This window comes from Diplotaxodon limnothrissa, linkage group LG13, assembly GCF_057381915.1.
Source record: "Diplotaxodon limnothrissa isolate DT_005_m linkage group LG13, D_limnothrissa_male_GT1.1, whole genome shotgun sequence".
Taxonomy (NCBI): Eukaryota; Metazoa; Chordata; class Actinopteri; order Cichliformes; family Cichlidae; genus Diplotaxodon; species Diplotaxodon limnothrissa.
The window spans coordinates 14,502,509-14,521,371 of NC_140608.1; the positions used below are offsets into that span (position 1 = coordinate 14,502,509).

General features: G+C 42.8%; 1 protein-coding gene across 1 annotated transcript; it reads right to left on the reverse strand.

The window, feature by feature from the left end:
* Positions 1 to 5,978: 5,978 nt before the first annotated feature.
* LOC146620014 (E3 ubiquitin-protein ligase TRIM8-like) lies at positions 5,979 to 18,495 on the reverse strand. Its single transcript, XM_085369934.1, has 7 exons — positions 18,221 to 18,495; positions 17,093 to 17,681; positions 12,057 to 12,152; positions 11,486 to 11,719; positions 11,219 to 11,250; positions 7,277 to 7,392; positions 5,979 to 7,170 (listed from the first exon to the last, which is right to left on the reverse strand). The coding sequence occupies exons 2-7, from the start codon at positions 17,660 to 17,662 to the stop codon at positions 6,530 to 6,532; spliced, it is 1,689 nt and encodes a 562-aa protein (XP_085226060.1). The 5' UTR covers positions 17,663 to 17,681; positions 18,221 to 18,495; the 3' UTR covers positions 5,979 to 6,529.
* Positions 18,496 to 18,863: the final 368 nt, after the last annotated feature.

The window sequence follows — 18,863 nt, forward strand, 5'->3', positions numbered from 1 at the left end:
TGTGATGACATTTACTTCGCTAAAATTTAACATTAATTCTTTTGGCATTATTAGCTTTTTTCTGCATATGAAGATGGGCATGCAAAACGCATCTGAGAACCAATGGCATATGAAGAGATCACACAACATAGCATCAGTCTTCACTGCCAGAACAGGACTCTTTAAAATATGACTATATCCTGCAAACGTGCAGTTTGGATCGTAGCTCTAGACCCTGCTGAACTTGGAGGTCCTGGACAAACCATGTCTGACATGCATCGACCGGCGAGGTCAAAGTTCAGCTGTGCTGGTAATGAAGGAAGTGTCATTTGTCAGCCCACAGCTGTTCACCATTTCTCTGACCCGATCCTGCATGAACTGGACGATTATTAACCCTACGAAGGCTCATTCATCTAGGATGATAACCCAGGCCAAATCTGAACCATATGCTATCAGAAAATGTTAATTATTTTTTGGGGTTGTGAATCAGGACACAAAGCAACAGGCCAAGGAGGGCTAAACAGTTTGGCTTGTTTTCCAAAACCACTGTAGTGAGAACTATGTAAACATGGCATTAATGACTAACATCTGTAGCCTAATCCTATCTAAAATATATTCTCCTGTAAAACAAACACTAATAATGAATAAATATTTAAATCAGAAACTGTATCAAGTTCCTTATATTTATGAGTTTTCCTGTTTTTTCTGTATTATATATAATATATTTATCATATGTTGTGTTATATATGCATAGATCATAGCTTAAAACATAAAACATAGCTAAAGTATATTTCACTGTCAAATAAAAATGGATATATAGTAAGATTCTCTGGGGGGAAGTGCCTTGTTGATGTCAGAGGTGAGAGGAGAATGGCCAGACTGGTTTGAGTTGATAGGAAGGCAACTGTAATTCAAATAACCACTTGTTACAATCATGCTGTGCAGATGAACATCAGTGAAGCAGCAGCAGAAGACCACACTGGGTGCTTCTCCTGTTAGCCAGGAACAAGATTCAAGGTTTCAGCTGCAATATTCACAGGATAGGTTCAGAATCTGGTATAAACAACAGGAAAGCACAGATCCATCCTGCCTTCAGTGGTTAAGGCTCATGGTGTAATGGTGTGATGGATGTCTTCTGGGCACACAACTGAGCTTAATTTAAACACCACAGCCGACCTGAGCATTACTGCTGCCAGTGCATCCACCCTTTTATGACCACACTGTATCGATCTTCTGATGGCTGCTTCCAGTTAGGTAATACACCATGTGACAAAGCTTAAATCATCTCAAGTGGCTTCTTGAACATGACAGTGAGTTCACTAAAATTGCCTCCACTGTAACCAGATCTCCATCCAATAAGCACCTTTCATATGTGTTGTCTATTAAAAGGGGAGCAAGACGTCACTAGCGAGGTATAGCTAACGAAGTAGTAGGTAACTGCATGTCTTCCTGAGAAACCAGCATGTACGGTAAAGTGCAACTGATGCTTGTTTGGTAAATACTTGGCTGAAACTCAAATTGAAAGTGAAATCCACAAAGCTCACATTTAATGCTGCCATTTGCAACAATGATGTTCAAGTTTGACTTTAAAAAGGTTTTCATTCAAGTAAAATTTCAGTACAGTTCTTATTTTGATCATTTCCAAACCAACCTTTAACCCCCCCGCAATGGTTCACTCCAAGAGTACAAGAGTAAAGACACTTTAATAGTTTGCACCTCTGACACTTGAGTGTGTCACTAGTGTAGCACAAAGTTCCTATGGCAACGACTGACATCACTTTGTACTGTCTCTAATTAATCCAGCTTGTCTCCGTGAAAGATCTCTGACACGTTCAAAAGCACTGATCTCACATGTCTTCATATATACACAGCCAAAAACACAAATATACACACATATATGCACATCCACTGATTCTGCTTACCTGCATTTATACATCTTCCTTTGCTTATTTTCACTGCTTCACTCTAACATGCATTGCATGAATGTTGCCTGTTTCCCTGCAGCTCAAATTTGACAGAGGGCTGGTTTATGTTAGAATGATTTCCCCGAGCAAAAATAGACCTGCAGATCAATAAACATTGGCTACAGATTTTTGTCTTTGATGTTTGTGCACTTGTGTGTGTGTGTGTGTGTGTATGCACTGCTATCCTGGATTAGAGTTTTGGCACAGATTTCAAAGGTCTTATCAGATGAAGGTTAGAATTCTGCTTGGTTGATGAATGGCTGCTCCGTATGCATTCAGCTGGGCATGTTCATGTTCCTGTCAGTGTTAATGGAAGGACTGTTAAAGCTTTGTGTGACAAATGCATTTCTGCCATACTGTAAGTTAGTACATAATGCATCCATGTCAGCCACCTCTAATATCCACCGCTGAACTGGAACAGGCAGGGCGGTTACACAAGCTGGAAGCTGCGCAAATGCATTTCTGACTATGTCAATAATACTAATCAAAGGTCTGAGTAACAGAGGAAGTCAAACCGTACCCAGCTGAAAAAATTCACTAGATCTGTTCAGCTGTTGCACACTCCATTGTGTTCACTGTGAACATAACGTAAAATCATTTTAGAACATTTTCTCCTTTACGAACGTCATTGCACCCTTTGTGTGGGAATCCAAATTGTGGTCAGGTGCATCCTGTTTACTTTAACTGTCCTTGAGCTCTGCTGGAGTCCACCTGTGGCAAACTGGCAAACTGATTAGCCATAGTTTAGAAAGGCACACACCTGTGTATATAAAGCTTCTACAATTCACACTGCACAGCAAGACAATAGCAGCCATTATGACTGGAAACTGCATTGAGGTGCTGGTTCTAAATCCATTTATAAAGGTTTGAGTGGTTATTAGGAGAAACACCCAAGTAACGGAATGACCAGGGCTCTTCTTAGAGTCAGCCAGACTAAGTAGGATGTCTGAGTAAATATTTAATTGGTCTGGTATGTGACCAAGAATTCAGCATTTATTGCAAGAAGACTTCAGATGTTTTCTGTAGAGATCGGAGAACCTGCAGGAAGTTTGACCGCCACCAGACGCGAGCAGTTCTGAGTAAAAGACACATAACAGTCTGCTTCATGTGTTTCAAATCACATGTAAAGGATGTCTGAAAATAAAAACTCAGCAAACATGTAGAATCGTGTTTGTGGGACACAGGCACTGCTGTTGGATGGTCTTCTTTGCAGCTGGGGTCAGAAAGCCCGACAGGAAGGATGAGGAAAAGGATTCTGGCTAAATGCATGTAGGTCTTGCAAGATACCATCGCCAGAGTGCATCGGCTTTGGGAGAGTGGGAGTCGCCTTTCATGACAACAGTCACCCAGTGTTCAAAAGGTCATCCATCCCCCCATCTATTCTCTGTACTGCTCCCAATCGATGATGAGGAATAGCCCCAAACATATAATAAAATGCTGGGAATACAAGGAAGTCTTAAGCCAAGGGGAGGAAGGTCAGCCATTCTGGGGATGACTGAACTGCTGTGCTATTTCCTTTTCTCGGGACAGTTATACTGGTGTTTCTGGATTACAGTGGGAGTATCTGTGAAGCTCAGCAAAGACTCTCTCTGGTCCTGGGTGGGTCAGAAACCACACACACACACAAACACTAAGTTATGTATGCACATTCATGGAAGAGTACCTCCTTCTAATAAATGAATGATCAACAGATATATGTTTACTGACATGGATTTATTGTCATCACAATCCTCTTGCTCTTACCAGACAAACTGGGGAGGTTGTAGATTTCTTTGACTCGTCATCACAGAGGTCACTTCGGCATCCCTTAAGCTGACATCTGTATTACACCCAAAAGAAAAGTGGTTTCGAAACAAGTCTCAGACTGTAACTAGTGGAGCAGAATTAAACCGTTTAAAACATCTTTGGCAAGATCTGAACTTGTCAGTTTGTACACGTTTGTTATCCACTTTGACAGAGCTGTCACAGAGAATAAAATAAACTATCTTAAGCCAGGTGTGCAAAGATTGTAGCCTAGAAGCTCCAATTATTGCCAAAGGACAAGTAAAAAGTATAAAGAACTGAACACTACTTATATGAATGATTTTTAGTCAGTAATACATTCACTAACCACTCTGAAACGTGTGGTTTAGTGTGGCTTGACACAGAAAAGGGTGCCTGAATACTTTCCAAATCACTGTCTCACTTTCAGCTCGGGCTGTGATGCAAATATTGCAGTTATTACTGGCATTAGAGGTTGCAAACATTTGTCAGAGTATCAAGATCATATCATAGGTAAACAGACCCTGAAGATCAGAATTAGTAATAAATGTCAGGGGAGAAAAAGAGAGAAACAGTTCCTACCTTGACTCCAATATCTCTAGTCACTGGCAAAAGCATACAAACAACAGCTGCACAGTTTCCTGCACACTGAGCACACGTACTGCAGGCTCATGTCCTGCTGCAGGCACGGGCGTGTTGTTCTCATACATATACAGCCCCGACACACCTGCCACAACAGAGCACAGCTGTCAGCGCATCAGCCTTTACCCTATACGTGACCTCGCGGAGCTCTCACACAAGCCTAATTATGCACATATACGATGCAACGCACTAACCGCCTGATTGTGTGGCGACACCTGAGCACACATTCACTTATAAAACAGGATTCAACTCGTCTGCACAGAGCCCGCACACAAGGCAACGCAAACCAAGAACAAGCATACCATAGAGGCTTTTCGTCCAGCCCCGTGTTTGTGCCTGTAGTTAGGACAGGGCAACACAATGCACGAGAGAACGATTCAACAAAATTTCCAATTCTTTTATGAGACCTAACAAAAAAAGAAAAACAGCACATGCAAACCCCGCTCTATAGAATGGATCGTTGATTTAATAGGGCTCTATAAATAAAAATGATCATATGGATAAAATGCTCCTTTGGAACATCTGCTGTATGTTTTATTAATAACACACACACACACACAGAGCGAGAAGGGACAGTGAACAAGGGGAATGCTAATTGGCTTACACACAAACACACACATACGCACATTGTCAGATTGCCACACTGTAACTAAACCTCAGCTCCTCTCACTCCTCTCCCTCGTGCATTTGCTGCTAAAGGGAGGGAGTTATCATGGAAGTGAAACAGATTTCAAAGAAGACAAAAAAACAACAACTAAAAAAACTAAAAGCAGACTGGACCATATAGGAGGGAGCAAGGTTTTATAACCTATAAATAAGTGATGTGCCTTACCATTGCTACTCCCCCCTCGACCCTGACTTTGCTGCCCCCACCATCCCAAGCTCGCTCCTGCTATCTCGCTAAATGGGGGAGGGGAACAATGAAAGGAGTATGAGTGACAGATAAGTAGATCCTCATTAAAACTCTGCGCTTATATCATCCTCCGCTCTAACCCTCCTCTCCTCCTCTGCATCGAGCTCTGGAAAATGATAGAGGAAGGGAGAGAGGAGAGGGAAGGTGCTGCTCATTGGTTATTCCTGTTCTCTGACCTAACTTGACAACCAGCTCCAATAACAAGACAAAGAGGGATGACACAGAGATTTTTGCCAGAGACCAGGATGCTGACAAGGAAGTGAACTGTCCTAAATTGGCAGATAATGGGCCTGCTGTGGGCCGCTCTGTAACCTCCTCCGCCTTTCAGTGTCTTTTTTTCCCTCTCTCTGTTTTACAAGCTTTGCTGGTCAGCAGCAGGGTCGGATGTACCACTGTAACACCTTCTCTTTATTTTTTGTTTTCATGTGTAACTCAGTGAGTCACCCTGGAAAAGCTCTTTACCCAAACAAATCGCACAATTTGCTTCTTAGGACAAATAGACCTCAAACTATAATCAGACACGGCATTTAAAATAACCAGCGCGTCACCTGATTTAAAGTACACACTAGCATACCCAGCGGATTACTTTTGAAAACCAGTGCTCAAAATACAATGAAAGGTCATGTAATATGCTTTTTTATTTATTCAAAAGATTTTGGTTTATTCATAATCTTCTATAAAAAAAAAAAACTAATGGAAAAACCTGAATCTGGAAAAAAACAAAACATTTGCAGTCCAGTGTTTTTTTTTTTTGTTGTTTTTTTCTAAAGCCACATGGACTTTGGAGTGCATGGAGAGGCTCCCTGCATGCTTTCAGCTGCAAACAGGAATTAATCAAGAGTTAGGAAATTGCAAGTACAATACAAGTGTGTTAACAGTCTCTTTAGGCACTGGAGTCTCTGGAGTCCCATGCCAGGACCCCTGAAGAATATGTCATTTCTTAAGTTTGAATGGATTTAAGACTACATTATTCACATTAGCACTTCCAGTCGAACTGAAACAGACAATAAATAATGCTTTCAAATTAGATCATTAGTACTGTCACTGTGATTCGGGGAGTAAACAGAGCTACACAAGTTAACAGGGCATGTTCTCCCCAAATGGTTTCAAATAAATGTCAAGAGTGATTGTCATAAAGGTGTGTGGAGATATAATCTGGGGTTGCGTCTCTGAATCAAAATGGAAAGGAGAAAAAAAAAAAAAGCAAACATGGAACTTCTTGATGCCAAACGTGATCTAATAAAACAGAACGGATGCTGATTTGGGTTTATTATTTGGTCCCGTAATGCTTGGTTGAAGACTGGCCGTACAGCCCATAGAATTCAGCATGTCTGGCTGTCTGCGATGTTTCCATCAGTCCCCTCATGGGAAAATGCTGCAGTGGCTGACTTGCAGGTAGAGGGGCATGTGGGGCAAACTCCTGAGAGGTCACAGAGGGGAAGGTGTCCGACGCTGGGTACGGAGGCCGGGCGCAAGCAGCAGGGGCCCTGGAGCAGCAAGTACACATCAGTACTTTCCTCCCTTCGTACACGGCTTGTTGTGAGGCACCAACACTTGAGAAGTGGGAGGATGGGAATATGGTTCCTGAGTGGTGGCTAGAGCTGGACCCTAGACCCACCATGTGATGGGCTGAAGTATCTAGGAGCCGACTATGACCAGGGCCAGTGTGAGGATTCTGTGAGAGGACTTCAGAGGCATATACAGATGATGCCCGGTGACCTTGGTTGGCCAGGAAGGGTTTTTTGCTGCTGTAGAGCAAAGGTGGAGGATTCTGGGAGTTTTCTGGGTTAGCCTCCAGGAACGCCATGCTGTATTTCCTCTTCTGTATTCCTGAACTAGTCCCCAACTGGGAGCTAGCAGAGCTGCTGTGAGACTGCACAATCTCCAGAAGAGGCGACTCATTGAACGGTTCTGAGAATGACAAGTAGAGGTAGGACAGAGAGATGAGTGCTAATTCTAATGATAATACATCTCTGAAAAACTCATCTATAGTTATTTTTCTGTAATTTAATCCTACCCTCCAGCATTTTTCGCAAGTTCTTCTCTTTTGTTGACAGGTCGGACAGCAAATGATGAGAGTGGAGCTGGCCCACTCTGACTGGAGGGATAATGCTATTCAGATGTGAGTTTGACCTGTAAAAAGAAACACAACAGTAAAATCATTAGTATCGAATTGTTAGAGACACTCTGCACTTTGAGATTTAAAAAATATAAATATTCTTTTTTAAAGTTGGCTGTGATTAAATTTGGACAAGATGATAGTGCTGCGAAGTTATCAACACTACCTTAGCTAGCTTGGTTATTTCCATTGGTAGCTCACTGCATGATTAAATAGGATGCAAAGTTTGACTGTAATCATTGCACCAGTTTAATCATTATTAAAACTGATACAGCTACAAAATTGGCTAAACAGACAAACCTGTTTTTACAACAGACTGTAAAAGTTCTGGTGCCAAAGGTTGGGCATTTTAAAACCCAGTTTGAAGTGGCCATTGTAAGAACTTTTTGGAAATATCCCCTTGTTGAGTCTGAAAACCAGTGACTTTCAAGTCTAAATGCTCCATCAGTTCCCAAAAGCAAACAAGCACCGACTCACCCCTAACGATAACATGTTGAAATGCTTAAGTTAAAAATAGTCCAACTTCTTTCAACAATAAAATGACTAGTGTGACTTTTCTCCCAGTAATAAGGTCTAGCAGAGTTAGAAGCTAATCTGCCTCAACACAAGATTTGCGAATCGACATGTTGAGCACAGACCTTAGAAAGTTTGTCAACTTCACCTGACTAACCACTGGTGATGTGAAGTCAAGATAAAACAATTTTCTACTTTGAGGGGAGGTCACTACCAATTACTGCACAGAATGGTGGTTATTGACATGTGAGAGCTCAGTAAATACATCGGTCGGTTAGCTATGCAACCGGAACCTGGCATGTCTGCTAGCAATCAACCATCAGCTTTAAGTGCTAATCACTTCCTGTGTAGATGCAGCTTTAGATGTGAACTAGCTGACACCTACAAATGAGATAACATGTTTTTACTGAAGTACGAAAAAAAAAAGTACAGCCATGCTATACCTCTTGACATAATACAAACTGCAAACTTAATAACGGATGTTTGAATGTTTAGTCGTAACCACTTGTAGCAGATGGCTGCCCCTCCCTTAGCCTGGTTCTGCCTAAAGTTTCTTCCTGTTAAAAGGAAGTTTTTCCTTCTTACTGTTGCAAAGTGCTTACTAATAGGGGGTTCCTTCATTGTTGAATACTTTCTTGAGACAACTGTTGTTGTGATTTACATAAATAAACCTATACATGAATAAACCATCAATTGACCTGCTACCTGTAGCTAGCCATGAGGTAGCTAGCTACAGCGCTATGGTTAGGCTAATATTAGCATATTAGGAAGATGAGGCCTAAATTGTTGTGAAGAAGAGTATATACTGAAAGTCCCCGACAGCCAAAGATAAATGTCACCATATGGCAGAAAGAAGACTATCGGGAAAAACTTTGCAGCCAAGTGAACGTCTGAGGTGAACCCATCCACCTCAGACTGGACATCCACACCAAAATCATGCTGTCCAGGTAGGGTTGCCAACCGTCCCTTAAAATACGGAATCGTCCCGTATTTAGAAAAAAAAGTACACGTCCCGTATTGAGCTAATAAGGGACGCACTTTGTCCCGTAATACAGTGAGAATCAAAAGTAGTCTATAAATGTTAATGGAATTAACGCTTTGTTTGAAAACATAATTCCCAGCCCCTCTCCTGCTTTGTGACCAATGAGCTGACAGCACACTTATGACAATTCGAGTATGACAATTCAGATTACCGCTCATCTCATTGGTCGAGGAAAGGTCGCTTGCGGAGAAAATACCGGAAGACAACAGATGACCACAACAAGAAGCATGGCCAACAGGGAAACAAACGCCGACACTGCGGTGCAAGTCTCGGACGACAGTACACCTAAAGCTGGGCAGACACTGTGCGATTTTTTCAGTCGCGATATTCAGCTCCTGCTCAAACTGCACGATTGACTCGCAGGGGTTAGAAGTTGGTAGGTCACGATGCAGGTCTCACACTATACCGCCCGATGCTCTGATGCGACCTGAGAGCTCACCCTGTGCGTCCATAAAATGAAGGTTATAACAGAAAATCTGTCGCTCTCTCTCTCTGTCTTTCACTCACACAGACACGCACACCACCACCATCAACTTTGCTAAATTGCTAATGAAAAACATGATCAGGCAGCTGTGATTGAGCAGCAGTGTAAATCCAACTATTTTCACGGTTGTTGTGGTCGTGATAATTTTGTGATGCCACATCGAAAAGGCTCGGATGAGCTTTCCAAAGTTCTACAAGTTGTGCCTCCATCGCTTGTGTCCAGATCACACGCTGCACTGCCGTGCTGCGCCGTCTTTTTCACCGACGTTTACGTGTTTGCGCGTGAGCAGTGTGAGCCCCTGTGGTGAGATCCTCACGAGCGATTGATGATCGGGAGCTGGTCGTGAGGTGTTAATCACTTCTCGTTACCCCACGTATACTACACGACGCACGATGAAGGCCAAAATCGGTCCGATCACCAAAACGGTCGCACGACTCAAAAATCGTCTCAAAATGGGCCAAAAATCGCACAGTGTAAGCCCAGCATTAGAGCAGCAATGTTTGTTCCCCTCAGAGAAAGGGAAGAATGGGAAAAGGAAAACACCTGGCTGGAAAAAGTTAATATGGGCATGTGCAGTGAATATCAGCGCTATGTGGCCAGAAGTGTGATAATATAATTTATTTTGTGTAATAAACAACTGCAAGGATAGATGATTACAATAAATAGATGACTAATACATAAAAGTAATACATAGATGAATAATGATGATGAGTTATGATGCGTAATCATGGGAACAAGCGGGTTTACAAACAGGAGCAGCTGATTAGCATTAGAAAAGCTGAAATAATACCTCAGCTGAAGCCAATTGTACTAAATGCACTAAATGTGCACTGTTACAAGAATATTTTTCTTTCTATTATTTTCTATTATTTTAAGTTAAGTAGGACAGAGTTCTTTTAAAGAAAGATTTACTTATATTCTCAAAAGTTAAGCATGACAGGCTTCTGTTTAAGAAAGAGACCTGTTTTATGTGTTAATGTTGTCATTTTGAGCTAAAAATAAATGGCTAAATGATCACTTGTTTCACATGTGTTCATATCACAAAGAATAGAATATGCATCTACTTAAATCAACTTCAAGTCAAATGGTTAAAAAAAATAATTTCACACACAAAAAAAGAGCTAGAAAATTCACCACACTGGGAAGGGTGAAGACAACTGGGTTGCCCGGCCCTGGCCACGAGGTGTCCCTTATTTATTTTTCAGGGAGTTGGCAACCCTATGTCCAGGGGACTGTAGATCCATTGGCTGTAGTGTGCAGGGTCAAAGTTTAACTTGCTAAAAACACTATGCATAGTGCTAAAAAAAAGTTGTTGAGGCCAGGAGTGACAAATGAATAGTTAAAATCACTGCAGCATGTTAGAAAACTGTGAGGCTCACCCAGTCCCACCATTAAACAAGCAAATAACATGTGGCAAGGAGACAACCCCTCCTGCTTATGATCAGGTTTTTGAAATAATTCATCACAGAGTATTTTCCATTTATACATCATAGGGGAAACACATGGGTTTATCTGTTCTACTGCTGTTTTCTCTGACCTTTGCTTATATTTCGCTTGCTTGACCTCTGTTGGAGTTGTTGTTGTTTTTTGCCTGCTTTTATTACCAGTACACCCGCTAAAGCTACATTTAGCTAATTCCACTGAAAACAACGCAACAGTTGAATGTTGTACAAGGACATATTTGATAGTTTGGCTGTTTTTCTCACAATGAATAAAGATGATGATCAGTGCACTAAAAAGCTTGCATGAAAACATCACTGAGTTAGTCCAAAGAAATGAATATCTTAGAATAACTTCTTACCTGTCCATGAGGAGCTGATAAGGTTTTGTATTCTGAAATGAAAAAACAAAAGTTTCACGGGTCATTCCCACACACCTTCAAATGTCTCACTAACAGTTATTATAAGATGCATCAGGGTTTACTGCGCATGCTTTCATATCACAACATCATTTTATATCCCTCAAAAGTATCACTGTCTGATGCAGATGCAAGAACTGTGAAAAGGGGTCATAGAGATAAAGGTTCATGTTCGATAAATAGAAAAAACAATTTGCAGATTTGTTGTACCTTCATGAAATTCAAACTGCCTGCTTTTTGGAAGAATGTTTGCACTGAGCTCAGGAGTTTTTCTGCTTCGTGGCGCCTCTCGTTGAGCTGCAGCACCTGCTGGGAGTTCTTCCTCACGTACGAGTTGTAGGTGCTCTCCAGCATCTGCATGGTTTCAGCCTGGTTTGCTTCTAGCAGCGCATGCATCCGCTGATACTGGGCTCTTGCACGCTCTTTCAGTTCAGACACTGCATCCTGTGGTCACAGGATACACAAGTATGCACGTTTACACGCAGAAATGCATTTTTAAATGACTAAAAGTACTGATGTTAACAAACAGATACTACAATTTTTATTAACAGACACACAATTTTATGGAATCTATGCTGTTCTTGTTCAATATGAAAGTGGGAAAGTCGTTTGTTAAATCCATTTTCACTTTGCTGCACCTGCCAGTCATAGTTAAAGTTACATTTACCTTTGATTTCCCAAGAGTGAGAAACGGTAGAGTAATTTCATTACAGCAGACAAAATTATAGCACAAACCCCCATGCTGATAACATTCACATAACATTCGGAATTGAAAATGCACCTTCATCAGTGTCTTGTCTGACTCCAGCTTGTTGAGGTGCTCATCGATGTTCTGAACACGACCTTCCAGTCTGTCTTGCTGCCTCATTAGCATGGCCTGTGGAGGAATGACAGATAGGACGGATTAGATAGGCGAACCACAACAAGATGCCCTGAAAATTAAAAACAAAGATACCCATACATTTAGAAACTCTGAAAAACTTGGGCCTCGGCTGTGACCGCAGCATACCTAGCTGCTTTTCACGAGGCATCGAGACAACTTTCTCCACAGTCAGCTGCCAGCGACATGAACATGCATTTAGGCATTCGGAGAGCAAAGGCAAACATGGCTGCACAAATCATTCTCTGACTGCTCCAAAGTTTGACGCTGACCCTGCTGTGTCAAATGAGCTCCATTGTTGGGACAAGCTTACTTCCTCTGTGGGTACACAAGAGCCAAGAGCCAGTTAAAAAAAATCCACTGAACATAATCCTTCCCCATTTACTGCAGAGGCTGGGAATCAATCTGCTGTCACAGACTGACAACTAACTAGAAACAGGGGAGGGCAGGTAGACTTTTTAATGAACTGTTTCTGCATTGGAAAGGCCGCGTACCCAAATAAGAGAAAACCTGCTGTCATGGCAACAAAGTCTTGTGTATGTAGTCATATGTGAAATCTCATGTGTATGTAGGGAGCGGGGGTGCCTCACTACCCCCCCCCCCCCCCCCCCCCCCCCCCCCGCACTTTCTCATTTTGCCACATGCATTGCTCCCATTGTTTGCATTGGCCTGTGTGTCAGTGACAGATTGTCATGTCTGTGTGCACAGCGCCGAGGTCTCCTCCCTCCCTCCCAATGAGCATGCACCCGAGAAAGGGGACGAGAGGAAAGGCGATGCTTGCACATGCCAAGAATGGATAGAAAGAGAGTGAGAAAGACATACAAAAAGAGAGCGAAACCAAAAGAAAAAGGAGAAAAAAAAGTTTCGCCCAAAAGAGAGAGAGATAGGGAGAATGAGGACATTCCTGTGGTCTCGAGTGAGTGAGTCTCAGGGTAGTCACATTGTGGTATCACAGCAACAGGCCTCTTCAGCTGCTTGCAACACTCACGTTGTGCTGTCTAATGGACATCCACAGGCTGGCCACTATAGTTTACCACAGTGAACACTTTCAACAGTGTATATAGTTTCAACAAAATAACAAAGAAAGACTCTAAATGGCATAAAATAGTAGCCAAATGTACCATAATAACTCACTTATGCTTGTTATCAGAACAGTTCTTTTGAGTGAAGAAGACTACTGATTTGTCCACCTAGGAAACAGCAGGAATACGTTTATCTCCCCTAACACTCAAAGGAAGCAGAGTGGATTATATGACATGTATTTTGGGCAGCTGAGAGTAAATGCACTGACATGGGAAAGACCCAAAAGTGGTATTTCTACTGCTTCAGCATATTTTAAGGCTGGCCACAAAAACTGACAAAATTTCTATCCAGGCACTCATTTTGGGACAGCGTAGTAGTCTGGTGGTTAGCACTATTGCCTCAAACCAAGAGGGTTCTGGATTTGAACCTGGGGCAGGGCCCTTGTGTGTGGAGTTTACATGCTCTTCCTGTGCTTGTGCAGCTTTTCTCTGGGAGCTTTAGCTCTGCACCCGAAGTTAACGCTGCCTATACTGGCCCAGGACACTCTTCCAAAACATGCTAACTCTCGAGACTTCATTCTTGGTTAAATAAAGGTTTAAAAATATTACTAGCCACCAATTTTGCTCTGTTTTTAGTGTACTCCAACCCCTATTTGTCTTCTAACTGCTTGTTACTGTTAGCTAGTCTCTACATTTGTAAACTTTAATGTGACTGAGATACTCTGCTATTTGATGCTGAGCAGGCAGTGGACAGCTGGTTTCTCAAAGCTGTCTACAGCTGTCTCCTACAGCTAGAAAAGTAGTGGATGGGAGTGACCCAAATAAGTAAAACCGGATCAATTAACTGAAAGATGCTCAAAAGCTCAGCTGAACTGAGGGAACTGCCACTGACACTTGAGCTTCGGAGTCATTTCTATCAGCGACATCTCTAACATTACACAGTTTCTGATCCACGGTAGCTATAAAACTATCGATGAGGGAAGCTTTAAGTGCTGAGAAGGAAAAACACTGCATTTCGTTCGTGAATTAACTGCTGCATCACCCTGCAGTGCTGACTATGTTTTTAAAAAATTGGTCCCACAAGTGAAATCAAGAATACATTTTTATGAGTACAGCTTAATGGGCTGTTATACTGACACCTATAGAGTGTGTGTGCAGAAATAAAGTGAACTGTTGAAGTAAGCCCTATATCATACAGCCATGCGGGTGAATGTAATTAACAGCTGCACTTGCAGAGGTTTTCATATCATTCATGGAAAGAACAACAATAAGTTCAGCAAGGGCTGCAGCAAGCCCTGTACCACACACCTCGAAGACTATTCTTCTTAATTCTCCCAATTAAAGTTGAGGCACATTTCTATTAAGGACTTTACAGTTTAAGCATTATTAATGCCTCGTGTTGGTTCATGTTCCAAATGACTTGTCAGAGTCGTTATCTAAAGCTTTTGGTGGTTTCACCATAACATATCAAGTTCTGCTTTGTGCACCAACAATGAGATCACATATAGAAACCACGAGCACACTGTGATGTGTTCAGTTAGTGGATTTTACATGTTCACTAATGAAATGTTGTTTTGAGTGTTTTTCTCAGATGCAGCTAGCACTGAGCGCGAACACTTCTCGTGTAATTGGCAGGGCTTTACGTTGAAAATCAGCAGCGTAGTCTTTAATCCTGTTTCGCACAGTTGTAACACATCCTACACCTGTACTCCATCTCAACACCACATCTTGCTTACACAAGAGGCAGTTTAGTTAAACACTCCTCTTCAAACAACCTGATAGTAACCGTAACAGCTGACACTACCCTGCAAACTGGTGGACTTGTGTCAGTTGGCTGCCTGTGTTTCTTCTTTCCTTCACTTTTTCATGTCCTGCCTCCTCAGTGCCTTTGAACTTAAGACGGTGCACTGGTATTATTCATCACTTTGGTAACACGGCGCACACGAGCTCAGTGTGAATGCTGCATTGACAAAACAGGAAAGAGCACTTTGTTGGGTTATTAGTATCGTAAATGGTGCGTGAGCTGCTTTATGTGAGCTGGCTTCACATTATAGCAGCAGCTTTTCTGTGTCTTGATGCTTCTGCTCAGCAACTCTGTCTTCCTCTTTTTGTCGTGTTTCCTCCAATTCCTTTTTTTTGTCTTGTGTGTTTGAAATAGCACAGAGGGGCTGGGGCAGTGTAGCAGCATGAAAGCCTACCTTTATCAAGCTTAAGCCCGCCAATGATCACTTTCCCCACTGTCCTATTTAGGCATCCAGACACCCACAGGTTGCCAGGAAGCTCATGTTTAAATGAGGAGCCTCAGGCTCAATGAACAGAGAGCCTCTTTCACAATCAACTGACAACTATTCCCTACTTCTGATGTCAGTGGCCTGCCCTCAGTATTCTGGGTATCTGACTCACTCCAGCCCAGATACACGAAGCTTCAAACAGCAGAGCTTCCATGAGCGACGGTTTCCTGCTGAGGTGCCTGAGAAAGCCAAGGTGAGGTTGTGTGGGAGGGCTCCTCCTCCGCTTGTCCCAGGGAGAACATTACTATTATATTACGCTTCTTTTCTCATCTCGAAATTACCAGCATGTCTGCAAAAGGTTAATGTAAAAGTCTCCTTTGAGAGCCAAAGATAACTAAAAGATACAAACATTGCTACGTCGGTTTTGTGTCTTTGTTTATCCCAAAAGCAACAAGAGTGCTGCCCGGGGAATTTAAGACCAAAATAGACCACAGCTCTGCGAAGGAGAACGACCTCTCAGCAAATAATGACGAGAAGACACTGTGGTCTCGTATTACTTTAACAAATGACCCAGCACACAAGGAGCACAACAGTTTTTGCTATTAACACTTTTTTTTCTCAATAAATCACTGTGTATTATATGCCTGAAGGTCCAGGGATGGACAGTGTGACTCCACAGTGCAATATGCTCTGTGAAAATACAGTTGTGAAAGAACAGAAAGATGGCTGGGTGTGTGCATATGAGTGTGCACAGAGAGCAGCTGTGGAAAGGGCTGAACAGACATCTTTTGTCCCAATAATAGCTCTGAACCAGGGTCAACTGATTTAGAACTTACCCTGGAAAGAAATATGTGTAACTTTCCCCAAGTGGAATAATGCCTTCACTAAATAGTATCAAAAAGACGACGAGAGGGCAAACTGTAAAAGAAATCTGCTTCTGATTGCTTCCATAGATAGGGAGGAGAAGGGAAGGAATGTGTTTAAGGTGTGGGTGGCTGTTTTTACACCTTGCTACTTGCGTTAGTCTTGAGAAAAGCAAAGAAACAGAAATAAAGTGAGGAAAACCCCACATGGCGGTGGCAGCCATGGCATGCTGGCCCTCGTTTCTTTACGCATCCTGAGGTCAAGGCTGCCAAGACATGCTCATTATTTAATTGTTGCCAATTCGTAACCAGATTAGGATCTATTTTGCTCTTACTCTCAATTCATTTCCACCTCTTCCTCCCTGCTAAATGTCCCTAAAATAGCATTCCAACCCTGGAACCCTGAAACTGATCAGCTAACATAAACAAACTACACGCGTTTCCGCCCCTCACCGCACATAGGTCATCGTTTCCGGTGGATGCAGATTGCATCACAGCACTTATCCGAAGGGCACAGCGCTGCTAATGGGAAGGCGTGGCGGTAAAGAGTGGGTGGTATGATCAAGGTTAAAAGCAGCGTGTGTGTGTGTGTGTGTGAAGTATGCCTATATATGTGTGTTTGTGTGCTATCCATGTACCCAGAGGGGTGGCTTTCACCTGTCCAGTCCTTTTACATCAGATTAAAGAGGAGGGAAAGAGAGAAGGCCTTTATAGACTAGCGAACTGAAAGAATTACCCATGAATTGTGTGCACCAAATGAAATCTTTTCATTGCCCTGTAGGAGAGTGTGTGTGTATGTGTGTGTGTGTGCGCATTTGTACCTGCATTTGTATGCGTTGCGCATCAACATCGCAGACTGTGTGTCTTTGGTTAGTGCAGTGAGAGATGCAGCAGAACGGACACAGAGCCACCTGCTCTTCCTCACAGTGGAGCAGCCTGTACTCCTCGTGACTGGGACAGGTCCAAGCGCTCAGCTCCTCAGCATCGACTAACAGGTGTCCCGGCGCCGCACACGGCTGCTGTAGGTGCGTCTGGATATGAGTTTGGCAGCAGGGCTCCTTACAACGCAGACAGACTTTCCGCACGGGCAGCGGGGGCCCTCGTCTGCAGAGGACACAGTGCAGCACAGGGGGGGCTTTCTCAGTGTTCAAAGCATTGAAGCGCTTCACTATGTTGGCGAGCTTGAAGTTCTTCTCCAGTGTGGGCTTCTGGTCGTAGTCATGGTTGCACTCTGGACAGCGGACCGCGGCGGTGTCTTTGGCCCAAGCCTCAGAGATGCAACCCTTGCAGAAGTTGTGCTTGCACGGCAGCTGGATGGGCTCGTCGAAAACATTCAGGCAAATGGGACACAGAAGTTCCTCTTCGAAGCAGTTTTTCCAGCTTGCATCCATGACCTCGGCTGAATCCAAACTGATGAAAAACAAAACAAAACAAAGGAAAGGCTTAAGAACTGGTTTAAATGAACCACTGCTTTTTAAAAAAAATGAGCCTATTACAGTTTAATTTTTACTGCACTTATATTCAACTAAAATGGCACAGATTGGAAACAGGCCAAACCAACACACAGGGCACTGAGTTACAGGCTTATTAGGAGTGCATTACAGTGGCACAGCAATTAACAAATGAAGCTTAAAGTAAGTAGTAACAACCTGCTTTTCAGAGCAAAAGAGTGCCATTACACTGAAACCCAACACCAAATATATATAAATATATATAAATTACATTTCTTCATATTTCAGCGTAATGTTTGGCTTCGATGGGGAACAGGACGACACAAGCTGTGGCGTTTTGAGAGCGAGTGGGAACTTGACACTGAACAACAAATGTGACTCTTGTCAAATAAACTGTTACACTGACATTTTATTACGCGAAGGCACTCCTCGGCTTTTCTTACAGCAACCCACAGAAACATAACAGATGTATTCTTAAAAGAAAAGGCGTAACGTTACCAACTATTTCTCTTCCATGTCGTCGGCAGACTCCGGTGCACCTATAATACCGTGGAGCTTGTCATCCAGTCCGCGGTGAGATCCTCGCTCCTCTTGCTTCAGATTACAGCCTTCTGTCGGTCGCAGCGCTCAAAGCCGGGATTTTATAAGAGTCCCCCTCTGGTTTTCTCGTCTGGTTTCGCTTTCCCGTCAACTCTTCTGAGTAATATTTTATGGTAAGTACAGGCAGGATAGTCACTCGTCGGAAGAGAGTGCAGTGCTTCCACACCGACCGACTGCCGACCTCCAATAACGTGACCCGTCACGGAGTTGATACACAGGCGGGGAGGAGCCGGTAGGAGGAAGGCGAATGAACGGCCACAGCAAACTCTACCGGACAGACTGTAAAAGACCAGGAGGCGTTTGTGTGGCTCTTCATGCTTTGAAGCAGAAGAAGAGTCTCTGGCTGGGACAAAGCAGAGCCCGACACCCCCAGCCCCAGGGGCCCGTGACAGGGTTGGTGCATGTGGGGAGGAAAAGAGTGGAAAACATGGGAAGGTAATGTGGAGTAGATTTCAAATTAGTCACTCTTTTTAGGTAAAAAATAAATAAATAAATAAATTTTAGTCTTTTTTTTTCTTACATAGCGTTGTGAAATGTACAG

Coding starts and splice junctions, on each gene's coding strand:
- LOC146620014 (XM_085369934.1), bottom strand. CDS start 17,662: ATGGATGCAAGCTGGAAAAACTGCTTCGAAGAGGAACTTCTGTGTCCC. Junction 12,153..17,092: donor CGCAACGCATACAAATGCAG/GTACAAATGCGC, acceptor ATTCCTCCACAG/GCCATGCTAATGAGGCAGCA. Junction 7,393..11,218: donor TATCAGCTCCTCATGGACAG/GTAAGAAGTTAT, acceptor TTCTTTTTACAG/GTCAAACTCACATCTGAATA.